Raw genomic sequence first — 15,882 nt, 5'->3', positions numbered from 1 at the left:
CCCGCTCTGGCCCAGCCTCGGTGGCGCGGGCGGACCGAGGGGAGGCGAGGCTGGATGGAAGAAAAGGTGCCTCACACCCTCCTGGGGATCAGGGCAGGCAGGAGGCGTTACACATTAAACACATAAAAAGCTTCAATAGCCTTCAGAATGTGAGAATGAATCGATTAGTTTGGCTGCAGCTGGGTTGTATGTTTAACTATCTTGTGATATAAATCTGTCTGGTATCAAGAGAGAACATGCAGACAATCTCCACACACAAATTAATAACCTGAAAGGATAAACACTCTCTTAGAGTCGCAAGAACTTGTTGATAAGCTTCATTGTCTTGTAAGACGCAGCTGGTTTAGGTCAGGAGAATCATAGAATCACCAGGTTGGAAGAGACCCACCGGATCATCAAGTCCAACCATTCCCACCTGTCTTAGGGCTGTGAGAATTTATTGATGTGCTTAACTGACCTGTGAGATGTAGCTGTCTTGGGCCAGGAGAGAACCTGAAGGGAGTCTCCACACTTAGATAAACTAAAAAAATAAACATTCTTCGAGGACTTACACGGTTCTTTGTCTAACTAGTCAATACACCCACTGCTCTTGTAAGATGGGATGCCATTTTAGAAGGCCGTCTGATTCAGCGCTGCATTGTAAAGTAAAAATATTATTACCTTTGCTTCAATGACTTTGTACTTTTCAATATTTTACCAGTGAATCAGTGTTTCTCACAAGAGCAACCCAGATCAGCATGACTGGAATCAGGCATTCCCTGTGCAGTTCTTCAGGAGCGTTCAATGTGCTCGAAGTGGGTTGGTTTTTTAAAAATTATTTTAGTTGAAGATGTAACTTTTACTTCCCCAAATCACCTAAACTGGTTACACTTAGCATTATTTGACCCCAGCCCTGTCATCCAGCAGTGCACAATTGCTGTCCTCAGCACAAGCTGCTGCTGCAGCAATCGTCTCCCTCCCAAGAGTCACAGCAAACAGATTTTTGTAGAACTTACTAATAATTTAATTTCTCCCTGGAGAAGATCTTCCAATTTAAGTAGAGTAAACCTTATATACCACATCAAAACTTTCTTAAAACACAGCCCCAACTTAATCCTTCTGCATAGTTACAAGCTCAGGTTTGGAGTTTTCCTTTAGAGGAGTATAGGATGCCATTTTAAGCTGGTTTTGGCTTAACCAGCTACAAAACCCCCAGGTGGAATCACACTCCTGCAACCAGAGTTTGGTTCTTTGTGGTTCTACCTATGTTTTCAGACAAAGTGCATAAAACTGTCCTTTAAAGAGATTCTAGCTTTAGAAGCAAAACCCTGTTCACACAACTGCAAGCAGCTCTGAACACATACAAGAGCTTCTTTCCAAGCAACAATACAGAAGTTCTTTGAATGGACTTCGTTCTGCATGGAGCCACAACTGATAAAGACACCAGGAGACTAAGATAGTGTTAAATATTCGTTAATGTTTAACTGCTAATAATTCAGTTGCCAGTTTCCATTTAGTATTAGCCTTCCTTGTTTTGAAGGCAGACTGGTTATGTGAAATGGTAACCCGTTTACATTTTCAGAAAGAAAGGACCATAGCTTATAACAGTTATCACTGCTCCACTGGAAGTACTTTTCATCTCCTTGTTTCAACGCACCACACGACTAGTTGCACTCCAGTGCTTCTCAATGAAGAACATCCTCCTTTGCTGATGTGTCAGCTCCTGTATTTCATTTTTAAAACACACATACTGTTCACAATTATAAATGTTTGAATCCCATGCAGTTGTTGAGTGAAGTTGCAACAGCCAACAACATTCTAGCTACCTTCTTATACAACAATCTAAGTATTGATGCAGGATTTAAAATCAATTATATTGTAATCTACACTGAAGGCAAAGCCCTGCTCAGTTCACTCCGGTAATTATGATTGCAACACTAGATCAGAAATTTTTTTTCACCAGTCTAAGTACGTGAATGGCTGTGCAAAAAAAAGTTTTAGCTCAATTTATAGCTGCTACTAATCATTCCAGTTGTTTAGCATTACATCTCAGAATTCAGTTTACAGATGAAACTGCAGAATGAGGAAAAGCAGTTCTCTCTGCAGCAAAATGAAAAAAAAAAGTCTTGCAAATTACACTGAAACAGTCATTCATTGAAGGGAGGAGTTTGTTTGCTCTTTTTTATCAGCCCATTGTAACAATGGTGTCATATTGCAGTTCCTCTAAAACGAGGAAACAATTCTACACACCTGAAAACGGTAGCGAGTAAAGAAGAAATCACATTACAGACCTTCAGTTTTAGCCTTCATCTAACTTTGCTGAAAAACTGAGAGCATTTGGAAAACATTTAAAAATTAGAATATGCATAGAAAAGTAAGAAATTACTCCAGTTACCTACATGAGAAAACTGAAAGATGTTTCAAGAGTTCACAAGAAAGTACAGCCACCTAACTCTTAGTAAACATTTTCCTTAAACCCACCTCTAGTATTCACTAAGGTCTGGCATAAAAACAATGGTAGATGAAAATTTTAAGACCTACATGTCCTTGCTAAATGTGGACTCCAGCCCTTAATGTTAGTTCGAAACCAGGAACTCATGAGGAATTTCTACACACAAGAATTTCAGGTATCATTAACTTTTATATAAATCTTTTCCCAGTTGCTATGACTTGGTTACATATAAATGTAATTCTGGTAATATTTTATAAAGCATTAGAATATCTTTGAGTCATGAGGGTTTTTTCTGGTAGTGTCTATCCCCCTCTCAAATGCTTTAGCACTAGTAAAATAATTCCCAACATCACTATACAAAAAAATGCCTCTTCTTAGAGTCATTGCATTACATAATTTACAGCTATGAAGAATATACTGGTATGCCAACATCACTATTTTTACTTGTCTAATTATAAAATCTCAAATTCCAAGTTATTCCAAAATAAAGATGAAACTTTACAAGATTCACTGTATTTACACTATAAACAACTTCTACTACATTTGCAACTTTGCATCAATAGTTTAACAAAGATATTTTAAAAGCACCCTTACAAACAAAAGTATTGCACTGGCATCATAAAAATTCACAGTAAGTTTGACTTCCAAACCTCGGTAAAACAGTGCAAAAGCTTTTCATCGTGCAAGAGCTTTTTATCCAAACATTCCCAGGATATTAAAAATTTTTAAATTCTATATTACATGCCACAGTGATTTTTCTGTCAATTGTGGGGGTTTTTTTAGTTCTCAGTCATTAAGATATTTCATTTATGTTTTGAAATGGTAAAAAAAGAACCACGAAAAACCTATCCAGTCCAACACTGAAATAGGTGCATTTGGCAGAGATACAGCTCTATATGTCCACTTTATCCAGAGTCCACGGTGGTTGCAGAGATTATTCCATAATGAGAGAATCTTATTGCATTGAGTAGGGAATTCTCTTTCCACAATTTGCAGCACTTCCCCCACTTAAAGAGGCAGCAACTTCAATAGTTGTCTTCAACAAACCCTGAAGATGATACATTAAGAAAAGGTTACTTCGGAATAGTCTTACAAGAAAATGCCATATAAAATTCTGAACTGCTATTTGAAGTCATTGTTTGAAGTATTTTTCCTCATGTTTAGCAGCCAATTTGGACCCAAATAAAAGATCCATCAACCCAACAGCCCATCTCCAACAATGATCGAGCACGAATGTTTCCATAAAGGCATAAGAATACAGTATACAAGTAATTTGCCCTCAGGATATTATCTCAACTGCCAATCACTGTGCCCCAGGCCTTTGTGAGCCAAATATGTTATTTTGCATCTCTCTTTGTTTCTTCCTCTGGCTTTTGTAATGAGTAATTTTTTATCTGTCACACTTCTCCATGACAAATGATCCCATAGTTTATTGATATAGCACATGACAACTCATGGGTTCCTGTTTAGTCTTGACAGAGGCCTTCTCTATGTAGTTACTCCATACCACTTATGACTATATAGCCTTCTAAAACATTTTATACACTGCATCTCTTTTCAGGCTCAAGGATCCCAATCTACTTGTTATTCCTTCAATGTAATTCATTCCACATCTTTAAAATTCTCACCCTTCTCATTCACTTCCACAGCATGCAATACCCATTTGCTATTTCAGAAACTTATTAATGGCAAGATCGAGAAAATTATCTATGTGGCAAAAATGCATAAATAGTTTCTGTAAAGAAACTTCCCTATCAATGCAACAGTTCGAATTCTAAACACATAGACTCAGAAAGCTCTTCTAATGGGCAGCACTGTGGGGAGTAGTGCTGGGGTTTTTGTTGTTGTTGCTGGTTGTGGTGATTTGAGTTTGTTTTGTGGTGGTGGTTTTGCCCTTCCTCTCTCTTGACAGTATCTGCCCAAACATGTTTAACCCATTTGGTTCAGTTCATAAATATCTCCACACGGGGAGAGGTTTAGGCCTGTCAGTAAAGGATTGATCCAATTCAGCCAGTCATTTATCGAAAGACAGAAAGCATTTCGGATGAGCTTTCTTCAAAAGGGAACTCCAATTTATCTTTGGAGGTACAATGATTTGTTATCCTTTCTATCAAGCAACAGTTATCTGTACTGTACCTCCCTACTGTTAGGACTTCCTCTCAAGAAAGTTCTGCAGCTTTCATGAACGGAAACTATTTCCACATGAACTTTTCTGTAAGCCAGAAACACCTTCAAGATTTAGTCGTACACAGTGAATCAGAACTGCAAGGTGTTCAGAACCCTTGAACAGTTCAGAGAGTTAGTACAAAACTGTTTGCACAGTTCCTTTAGAGAAGAATTTCACACAGGGAAGTGAAAGTTGGGCTTGTTTTTCATTGTCAAGGCACTAGGTGTGCTTTTTTTTCCTAAACAAACATGAGTTATTGATGAACACGATAGGGATATTTTGAAAAGCTCGATGATATTCAGCGATGTTGTGAAGCTGGACCCAGACGCTACCTCTGCACACTGGCTAGCAGTATGTCTTTTTCAGATGCTGAGGTTCAAGACAACCAGTGTAACTACCAATTGCGTTTATGAGTTTTGAACCATTAGCTACAGCTCCACTCCTAGCTTAAATACAACAACAAAAAGAAACACTGACTTCTCGTTCCCCAAGAAATAAGCATTTCACGTTGCTACAGAGGGAGCTTCCCCTCACAAGAGCCCACGGAGGCAGTGGGTAACGGCCCTTTCCTCGCCCCACGCTTCGGGCAGCGGGAAGAGCCGCACTCAGCTCTGTCCGTGCCAGCTCCACCACACCAGCCCCTTCACTCCAGCTTTCCCGTCCCTGCAGGGCGCATCTCCTGCCTGGTGCCATTCTCTCTCCTAAAACGGTTTGGGTTGGAAGGGACCTCAAAGCCCATCCAGTTCCAGCCCCCCGAGATGAGCAGGGACACCCCCCACAGCCCAGGCCGCCCCAGGGCCCCCAGCCCGGCCTCGGGCACCTCCAGGGCCGGGGCAGCCACGGCTAACCTGGGCCAGGGCCTCACCGCCCTCACGGGGAGGAAATTCCCCCTTATGGCCAGTCTAAATCTGCCCCTCTCCAGTTTATCCCCATCGCCCCTATTCCTGTCACCACGAGCCTTTGTGAACAGCCCCTCCCCGCTTTCTGCAGCCCCTCTAGGCCCTGGAAGGTCGCTCTAAGGTCTCCTCGGAGCCTTCTCCTCTCCAGGCTGAGCACCCCCAGCTCTCAGCCCGCCCTCCACGGGCGCTGTTCCCGGCCCCTCCTCGTCCCCGTGGCCTCCTCCGGCCCCCTCTCTCCGTTTCCCTCCGGCCCGGCCCGGGGGCGGCTCCTCGCGGCTGTTGGCCCGGGGGCGGTCGCTGCTCTCACCTGGCCGGCTCGGCGGGGCGGCCCCGCAGCTCCATCTCGTCGCGGGGCCGCGCTGCGGGGCCGAAGGCGGCGGAGAGGCGGAGGCTGATGCCGTGCACGAGCCCCCGCAGCAGGCTGTCCCCGCGGCCCTTGCCCGCCGCCAGCCCCACGTCGTCGCGCAGCTCCTCGGGCGGCACCTCCAGGTTGCCCGCGTACCAGAACACCCACCAGACGAGGCTGAGGAAGATGCCGATGCCGCCCGCGTAGATGAGCAGGTCGGAGAAGAACACGTCGGCGAACACGCCGGCCAGCAGCACCGCCAGCCCCAGCGCGTCGAACGCCAGCGCCAGCCAGAACGCCGCCACGCAGCGACCCAGCCCGCCGGGGGCCGCCATGGCCCCGCACCTGCGGGGGGACCGGGGGCCGCACCTGCGGGGGGAGGGACCGGGAACCGCACCTGCGGGGCGGGGCTAAATACAGGTGAGGGGCAGGTCTGAGGGGCGGGGCTAAACCCGCGGAAGGTGGGCTGAGAGGGGCGGGGCTGTGCAGGGGGCGGGGCTCAACCTGAGGCGCGGGGCCGCCCGCGGTAATGGGCGGGGAAGGGGGCGGAGCTTGGCTTGGGGGCGGGGCTAGAGCTGCGGGCGGCGCTGAGGGGGCGCGGCTAACGCGGGGAGGCGGGGCCAGGCCTGGGAGCCGCCCCGCGCCTGGGGGAGCTGAGGGGCGGGGCCTGAGGGGTTTGGGGCCTGAGGCGCTGAGGGCTCGGGGCCCACATCCAGCCGGGGCTTCGGTCGTGAGGGGAATTACGGTACTGAAGTGCCTATGCTGCTGTGTTTTGGGTTTTTTCCTGATTGTTTTTAAGTACGTTTTGGATTTTAATGTTTAAAACTAGCTTAAAGAGGACACCACTTCTGCCTCTCGTCATAGGGCTGGAAGGGACCTTAAAGATCGTCCAGTTCCAACCCCGGCCCTGGGCGGGGACACCTCCCACAACAGCAATAACCTTCTAAACGTTTTCCTCTCAAAAGCATCAGAGAAATAAGATAACGCACTAGTTACCCCAGCCTGAGGTCCACAGACCTGCCTAGCCTGGGTTTTATTCCACTAGAATCAGAACAGCTGCTCGGAAGCCAAACATGATTTTAGGGTTGTGCATTTATCCTGACAGCAGAATCCCGATAACCACACTAGAACTAATCTAGAACTAGAACTAATCGTGAACATTCTGCTTAATGTGTGTGAATTGCAGGGTTGCTGGCAAAGAGGAGGCGAGGCTAACGCTACAGTCCCAACACAGAGCGGCTCAAGGCGCTGCGTAATTTTGAGGCCGTACTTGTTAATGTTTTTAATGCAAAGAGTATGGTTTTGCAGCACCCGCAAGCTATTACTCAGGCAGAAGTTCGATTAATTTCATAATTTTCTGAACATCTAGAAATTAAATACTTTAATATGAGCAATCCAATAATAAAATACATTTCCAGAAAGGAGACAAGTTTTTAATCCACTCTCTTACTTTATTATTATGGAAACGAAGTAATAATTAGCAGCCCAAAATAGAAAGCGGTAGCATTTTTGCACAATGCCAGATCTTTTTGTTAGCTTAGATCCAATACGGATCATTGAGTCAGACTTCCTTTTTTTTGGCTAAGTTTTGTTTCTTGAATAAAAATGTTTGTGGTAGGTAAGAACAAGAGGTCACACGTTATTCAAAGTTCACACCACAGAGCAAGCCTAATCTTTTCATGTCCTTTAGTGTTTCTTTTTCCACTTTGCACCCAATTACTTTCTAGGTAGCAAATCTATTGATATAAGGCATCCTAAATAGGAGATGGGATAAATTGTTCTAAACACTGCAAAGCAGGCTGGTTCCACGCTGTTGATTAACCTTGTCTCCTTATGACCTTTTTCTTATTTCAGATGGAAGAAACAACAGTATTGTGATGAGCACGCAGGGATACCCTCGATCATTCTGGTAGCAGAAGGACCAAAAGTGAAGGTAAGGAGATTTTTGCTTGACGTCATCAAGTATAGTGATAAAAAAAACCCCACACAAATAACCTAGGTAAAAATAGCTAAGCAGTACATTAAGGTTCAAGCTGCTAACTTAAAATATCTGGAATCTGATTGAGAGATGACAACCTGTTTTCATTATATTGAACAATTGAAGAAAAAATGGTAGCGGCTACTTCAAAGGCTACTGGTACGCATGCTTCTTGCTTTAGCCCATTTCTGTTCCAGTACTAAGCTGTGCTTCACAAAGATGTCACTTATGCACTACTTCTCAGCTTTTTTTTTCTGGAATAGTCCCCTACCCTTTGATACTTAAAGAATCTGAGTGCTTTTAGTTTGGGCCAGGAAAAGATAAAAGGTAAGAATCGGAGCCAATTAAGACCAGGGGTTTATTTGTTCCATCTTTTCAGTCAGAAGGAAACATGAACTCATTACAGGTCTCTGTGAAAAAACCCTTGGAATCAGATTTTATTAAGAATATGATTTTACACTATCAATGTTTTTGTTTACTAAAAAGACACCACTGAATGATTATATGAAATGAATTAGAAGAGACACCATTCATGCTGACTGTGGCCTGTGCACTTTCTTGGGTGTTCGCTTTGGTGTTTTTGGAGACTTCTTGGCTGACTGTATGGATTTGACAGCTTTGGGTGTTGCAAAAGACTTGGCTTCAGGCTTTTTGGGAGTCTTTTTTATCTCCTTTTCTTTTATTGCCTCCTTCGGCATGCTAAGCTGCTTGGCTTGTTTCTGTTTTGGTGATGTCTTCAAGTCTGCATGCTCTTCTGTAACTTTATGTTTTGGTTTTGGAGTCTCCACAGCTCCAGGTTGTTTCTTTCTCTTACCAAGGGGTGTTTTAGTTTTCTTGCCTGGGTTGTCACCTTTTTCTGATCTTTGTTCCATTTTCTGTATTTAAGACACACAAAAAAATTACCCTTCTATTTAAGAAACATCTTCACTATTTTTCAAGAGAAACAATGAAGACCAATAAATAACAAATGCTTTCTATCGACTGAACTGTGCCCTAGCCCAAGGTGTCTGTTCACACTTCTGTCTGGAAGCAGAGAATAAACAAAGAAGTTATGAAAATTATGAAAAACTAACAAAATAGTAAGAAGGTGAACACATTTAACAGGTGCAAGGATACTTTTGGGCAGTCAGGTCACTGACCTCTGCTGGCAGAGCTTTAAACCAGTCATTGCCACATTTCCAGTCTTAACAGACGGCACAAAGATCAGCTCTATTTGAAATACAGCTCTACACACACAAACTGACTGCGCTCTTACCTCTGCACAAGGCCTAGTAGTCCCTAAAGTTCCTCTTTTTTCCAAATGGGCCTCAGGAAAGAATGCTGCTATCAGAATTATTCATACAATCCAACTCTAGGTTTATCTACCCCAGGACTCTGGAAATAGGGCTCTGGCAATCATATCACGTGAGCTAACGTAGGCCTGTTGCGTGAGTGCAGCTTAAAACAAGCTGTATGAATTTTTTTGCAGGCATGCACATAATCATTAGTTCAGTTTGGGCATTCCTGAAAAGGTACATAGTTAAAGGATACGCTCCAATCACAAATGCAGTATAACAAAGTTGACTTGGTAACTGTTGTTGGTTTATTGCAACAAGCAATTCAAAAAAGTTCAAAATCTTTAGTTTTAACTGAAATGTGAATTTCTTCACATTATTAAACAATTACCTGCAGCTCGGCTAAGATGGTTGTTTGTATAGGCACCAGCTGTGGAATTTCTTCATCATCATGATCACCTGGTTCTTGGAGGGCCTTCTCTTTCATTGCAAGCTTCTGGGTAGCAGCAGCAGCATTAATTTCATTTGTCAAAGAGACCTGACTTGAATTAACTTTTTTAGCTGCCTTCTTCGGTTTCTTATTCTTTCCCTTCTAGAATTAATTGGAAGAATATCTCAGAAATTCCCCATAACATCTCTAAATGTATAATAATTGTTTTAATATGATTAAAATTAAGACAATCTAGCAACATTAATTTAAATACTGTTGTTCAATAGACCCACTGGTCAACCATACGTAAACTATTAAACGATATATTACTTTCAGAAGTTTATAATAAATAGCTCATAAGTAAATGATGATAATGTCAAGATTACAGGCTTAAAGTTGAATATATATGCTCAAAATTTATTTTACACAAACAAACTCAATAAGCAGAACTTAGTACAAAGAAATAGCTCATTATTTTCTTTTTTTTTTAAAAAGGTAGGTCACTCCCCATATATACACAGATATATGAGCTTGTGAATTATTCAGATGCCACTGATTAGCCAACAAATAATGGATGCATAGTCTGAATCCATCTGTATGTTAATTAGTGTATTTTCAGAGGGCAAATATGAATAAACAATACAAGCAAAAGTTTTAAGAATCTCACCTCCCCTACAGTTTAGGACTAGAAACACTTAACTCCAGTTTGCTTTATCAGAGTGTTCCCATAATTTTGTTTGTGTTACTGAGGATTTGAAGCACTCATGAGTCTGGAGCACCTAACGCATTTGCAACCTTAAATGCCTGGGATCAACTGCTAAAACATTTAAACCCAACACATCAGACACTAATGCATAAAAAGAAGCCAAAGAAGTAGTTGTTCCAATTTGGTTTTATGGAAACTTTGAGGAATTTTGGTTTTACCTTTACTTCGGTTTTTTTGAGAGATGGCTGCTTGTCGAGGTCATCCAAGTTGGAGATATTTGCCGTATAAATTGGAAGTGCAACCGATTTAAGTGTTTTCAGATGAAGAATTTTTACATTTTTCCAATTCTGCAACAACAAAAACAGTACATTATGTAAAACCAACAAGGCTGAATGATGAACCAAGTGGCTTCAATGCAATCAATCAGCAGTACCTTTGGCAACTTCTTAGCGATCACCTCAGCCGCTGCAATGATATTATCCAGTATCTCATCAGCTTTCATTCCAGTATGACCTATACGTGCTGTACTGTAAAGAAAGAGTATTTATATGCAGGCAAATAAACATACTTCAAGTTACCTGTCTTTAGGCATACCCAGAAATTATAAAAGCCTAATGATCTGCAATTTTCTTAACTTTCATAGAGAATGGCTGGCTATTGCAGAAGCCTTTTGTAATAACACAACTTAATTACCTGTATTAACCCTTCCATATTTGGACATACAGCTTCTGCCTTATTTTGTGAAGCGTATCACCAATTTAGATCCTTTTGGATGCATGATAAATGGTAAAAGTCTTACAAGAATATAATATTTTGGAAATAGTTTTTATCTAATTCAACACTAATATTTTTTTAAGATTGTACACATTGTTGGACAGCAACGGTTGCTGAGAAATTCCTCAGGTATAAGGCAAAAGACAAAAAGTAAAACTTCACAGTAAACCAGCTTATTAAGTAGAACTACTGATTTCTTTATAAAGTTTAAGGTTCAAAATGGCCTGTATTTGGAATGCTGACTCTTTAATCTCCTTTAATCACATACTGATGTAATAAAACCAAATAATTTAAAATTTCTACAGTTAAGCTACCACCGTCCTTCAAGAAAAGTATTAATCTACTCATACTTACTAACAGCACCCTTTGTTGGTGACTGGGAGCGTAGTCCCCTGGATGTGTTTTTGTAGTTCCTTAGCAAGATTTTTGGCTTTCAGATTTACAGATAAAGGTACCCTAAAAAGGAATGAGGAGGGATTAAAAAATATTAAAACCCCCAAAACAAGAAAAAACTAACTCCTCCGCCTAAAACTTTACTTAAAGAAGTAAAATAGATGTACAGAATGTAAAGACCTACTTTTTTCTTTCATAAAAGTGTTTTCCTAGATGTGAGGGCAAGAGCCTTCTAATCCGGTCATCAGACAGAAAGAGATCAAATCTGTTCAGGAGGCGACGCTTTGCTTCAAATAGTTTATACTCTTTTTTGAGAGTTTTGTATGAGATGATCTGCAATGCAAGTAACAGTTTAGTCCCCGCCACTGAAAACACAGCCAAGAATGCTTCTTAGAGCAGTACAGAACTCACTTGTTTAACTCATTGTCTTATCCTGCTGCATTATTTTAGAATACTGAAGACAAACAACAGAAAAAGGACAGAGTGCTTTTGGTTTTAACAATCAAACAATACGAATCTCTGGCACAGTAACCGCAAATCAAAAAACAATCTGACTGCATGGTAATATCTAAAGCAAGGTTAAATACAAGAACAACATTATTTTCTAGTTCTATTGCTAGTAGCATAAACAATCCAACCCAGCTGCAATGAACTCAATTATTGTTTTACATGCGAGTTTTTCCATTTGGTTACTCAAAGGAAATATTGAGCATTTATCTAACAATGACATCTGACTGCTAAAGATCCTGATTCAGACTTAAGAAATTTTCTAAGCACATTTTCAGCAGTTTGAATGGTCAGAGAAATCTTACTGGAGATCATTAACTCAGAACCGCTGAGATTAGAATATTGAACAGCAGGAAACAACTACTTTCCCTCCTCGCTGGCAGAAGAGGGAAGAAGTGACAGCGCTGTACTACACCATCATGCATCTCTCTCACCTGGCTCACATTTCTGATCCCGTTCTGGGTTAGAAGTTTTTTGTACAGATTTTCAGTCTGTTCTGCTGACAGATTTGGTTCATCCTTTGTGAACAGGCAAACCTCAGCTGTTTCTGGTCGAATGCCGTGGGGCAGTGGTCTACAACAAGAATAGAAAGACAGGGGATGACTAAAAGGGGAAACAGACATGTTTCCAGAACTAAGTCCTTTAATAAGGACTCCAGGGAAGCTATGTGTCTGGATTCTGGTCTTTGTAAACTACTAAACATCCTCAAGGCAACCTATGCTTTTTATAGCCTGTAAGAGTTAAATAATCTTATACCATGGCTCCAGACACATCTATCCTGCCAGAAGCCAGTACCACCAGGCGCTGGAGGAAGACGAGGCCCATCCAGTCTCTTCTTTTTATACCCTGGCTGCACCCACACACTAGGCAAATCTTAGTAGCGCAGGGGCCTGGGTAAGCGATGTAAAACTTTCACAGCACGGCTACAGGTTAAAAGAAAAAAAAAGATAACTCCTTATCAGTGCTGGGTATTGCAAGAGTGAGCGGGGGACCCTCCAGAGGTTTGGTGGTGGGTTAAGACAAAGAAGCCGAAATGGAAAAGTCTGGTGTGTGTCTCCTCCAGAAAGTGAACAGGCCTAGACCATGTTGGAATTCTTTCTTATATTCTCCAGTATTTTTACTGCTTCCAAAGCTGTTAAAAGCTTTGAGAGAATGCATGCTGCTCCCCCTCTCCACCACATGCCCAGAAACTTCACTTCCGGAGACGGAAGTTGTATCTTTTCTGGTAGAACTTGTAGACCCAAACTTTCCAAGCGAGTGATCCGCCTCTGTCTGAGTCCATCCTACCGACTCCTTTCCTGGCGCGGGGGGCCGGCGGCCGCGGCCCCAGAGCCGGGAGCGGCCCAGGGCGCGGGTCCCGTCCCTCCCCAGCCCGCGGGTCTCTTACATTCTGAGGAGCTGCGGCGCCCGCGGGACCTTCCAGACGGTCACCAGCAGCTGCAGGTTCTCGCTGTCGCCGAGGGGCAGCGCGCCCCGCCCCGCCTTGCTCCCGGCGAACGCCAGCAGCGCCTCCACCGCCTTCCGCACCTGCAACGGCAGCACCGGCGCTCAGCCCGGCACCCGCACCGGCCCCCGGACCCCCCGGGCCTCCTGCAGCTCCAGCAGCGAGCGCCCTTGGCCGGCCCCGCCGCTCGGGCAACGGGGCCGCTTACAGAACACATCTCCTCTTATGGGCAGATGGATGCACCTTCCCACAAATCTTATGCACTTTCTGTTATTTTTCGAGCTCTAATTTGAATGTTATGAAACTCCGCGACAGTGACGGCTCTGGCTGCTCCGGAGCCGGCCCCGGCCCTGTCTGCCCTCGGCTTTCGGAGCGGCGAGGGCTGCAAACAGGCCGTTACAGACACCCGCTCAGCATAAAGCGGGGCCTGGAAAACACCGCGTTAGGGAAACGCCGCTCCCAGAGGGACGCTCGGTGCCCCTCGCAAACCGCAGCTGCTCGGACGAGCCCTGGCTGCTCCCCCCGCCCCGCTACCTGCGCGCGGTCCAGGCGCTCCGGGCCTCCCGCCATGGCTCCGCCGGCACCACGTGCGGCCCCCGCGCGCTCCGCTTCCGGCCGGCTCCGCGTCCCCCGGAACTGCGTCCCGAGAACGTTGGTTCCGCGGGTCCGTCCCCGCCCCCTCCTCCCGGTGTTCTCCTTCCCATCAGATGTCTTCCGACAAAATTTGTCACTCTTCTCAGTGTGCCACCGCAAAGAGAAAGGAATTAAAATACTCCAGTTGCTTGACAAGCTGCTTTATGCCATGATTTTTGTTTTCATTCTGTTGGCAGTGTTCACGGAGCAGCAGTGGAATAGTTGATGGCTCCAAGACTGCCACAGACTTAGCGTGCAAAAAAATCCTGGAAAATGGAAGTTTTGATTTCCTGTTGTGTGATTTGCACAGGTGAACAAAATAAATGAAACTGGATAAGAAAAAAAAATCTACCCTTTGCTGTAGTCCGATAAGTATTGATTAGAGAAATTACTGCAAGGCCAGGAACATGCTCAGTAGCCAAACGGGGCAGACTCGCTAAAAGCTTTTCAGCACTGGTAGAATTTATGCATATGATACCAGTGTAATCTGATAATTGTATTAGCAGAGGCTTTTCATATTTTAGAGCAATTATGTTTTAATAAAACATCAACTCATTATTGTGACGTTAAATAAAACAGAAAAAGTCAGATGACTGAGCTCTGAAAATAAGTCAGGCTAGTCTTGTAAGATATGAGTGAACGGTATGTTCAAAGTCTGAGTGCACTGGGTCAGCATAGCATTAACAGGATAAAACTAAAGGAACTGTTATTGATGGCTCAGATTCAAATTTGTCATGTATTGGTCTCATCCAAGCACATCTTTCTGCAAGATTTGAAGGCTGACATGCAAAATTTTACTAGATGTGGTTTAATTGACTAAGTATGATCATTTTCTCTTGAAAGGCATTTGACATAGCTAAGAGCCGTCTTAGAAAAATGTTAATCTCTGGATAAGAAATATTTCAGCTTAATACAGCATGCAATGAATGTAAAGAGTGCATTTAATTTAGCAAGTTCACAAATTAATAGTTACTTTCGCAAGGAAATGAGGTTTGTTACTTTCATCAATGTTATCACTGTACACTAAACATTCTGCTGTAGCCCTCAATTTAAATTTTCTGATTATGAAAGCACTTAAGCCATTTGTCACACTTCTCTAAGAGCTAAGATTTAAAATGACGTAGCTGTAAGCCATTCCACCTCATACTTATTTAAGATGATATTACTATATATCCCTAATCTACTTTCTCCTAGCAAAACGGGTATACAAGTAGCAATTGTTTCTGCTGTGAACAGGTCTTTGAGGTTTAAGATTATTCCCTTAGCGTGTGTCCCAAAAGTTCGAGTACCAAGCTTGTGTTCCTCCAGATTATTTGATGTCAAAATCCCAGGTTTCTCCACATGTACTCCTTGCAACAAAACTAGAACAAAGAAATCCAAATTCTGCACTAAGCAGAAATTAAACCAGGAGTAAGAAGTCCTTTTCAAAAAATATCTCAGAAGAGAATTTCCCCACTAGACCTGGAGTTCAGGCACCAATTTTCTTTAGACTGTATTCCTTTGCAAGCCTAGTGTCAGCCTCCAGCTATAATCTAATTACCTGTCAGACAGATGGATGCTTGCAGCGCAAGTCCCTCGCTTATTCAAAGCCTGCTTTCTCAGAACAGAGGCACCCGTCTGCGACAGAAGCTGCTACATTTTTTTGCTATAATCCTTTGCCTGTCATCAGTTCTACAGGCTTAACAGATGACAGGAACACAACCTCAAGTACCTTTATTCATCCAACAGTTAACCTGTCATATCTCATATTACTGTTATTCACAAATATGTGACATTTTTAGGTGTATGTAACTGAGGAGAGATATAAAAAAAATCAGTTTATGGTGGAAGCTGACACTTTTTGTGTAAGGATAGGTATTATAAAAGGTATATATACACACATCAGATTCTGAGTTTGTTA

General features: G+C 43.0%; 2 protein-coding genes across 2 annotated transcripts; both read right to left on the bottom strand.

Annotated features, from left to right (window-relative positions):
* Positions 1-1,169: 1,169 nt before the first annotated feature.
* LOC138727395 (transmembrane protein 238-like) lies at positions 1,170-6,213 on the bottom strand. Its single transcript, XM_069869794.1, has 2 exons — positions 5,805-6,213; positions 1,170-3,479 (listed from the first exon to the last, which is right to left on the bottom strand). Exons 1-2 carry the CDS (start codon positions 6,176-6,178, stop codon positions 3,470-3,472), a joined length of 384 nt encoding a protein of 127 aa, XP_069725895.1. The 5' UTR covers positions 6,179-6,213; the 3' UTR covers positions 1,170-3,469.
* Positions 6,214-7,269: 1,056 nt separating this feature from the next.
* On the bottom strand, positions 7,270-13,954 carry RSL1D1 (ribosomal L1 domain containing 1). Its single transcript, XM_069869862.1, has 9 exons — positions 13,884-13,954; positions 13,293-13,432; positions 12,340-12,478; positions 11,583-11,731; positions 11,360-11,461; positions 10,665-10,758; positions 10,450-10,578; positions 9,487-9,687; positions 7,270-8,696 (listed from the first exon to the last, which is right to left on the bottom strand). Exons 1-9 carry the CDS (start codon positions 13,917-13,919, stop codon positions 8,352-8,354), a joined length of 1,335 nt encoding a protein of 444 aa, XP_069725963.1. The 5' UTR covers positions 13,920-13,954; the 3' UTR covers positions 7,270-8,351.
* Between the last annotated feature and the right edge of the window lie 1,928 nt (positions 13,955-15,882).

This window comes from Phaenicophaeus curvirostris, chromosome 16 (assembly GCF_032191515.1).
Source record: "Phaenicophaeus curvirostris isolate KB17595 chromosome 16, BPBGC_Pcur_1.0, whole genome shotgun sequence".
Taxonomy (NCBI): Eukaryota; Metazoa; Chordata; class Aves; order Cuculiformes; family Cuculidae; genus Phaenicophaeus; species Phaenicophaeus curvirostris.
Note: the sequence above shows the minus strand (reverse complement) of the source record. Positions and strands in the feature narration are given on the sequence as shown.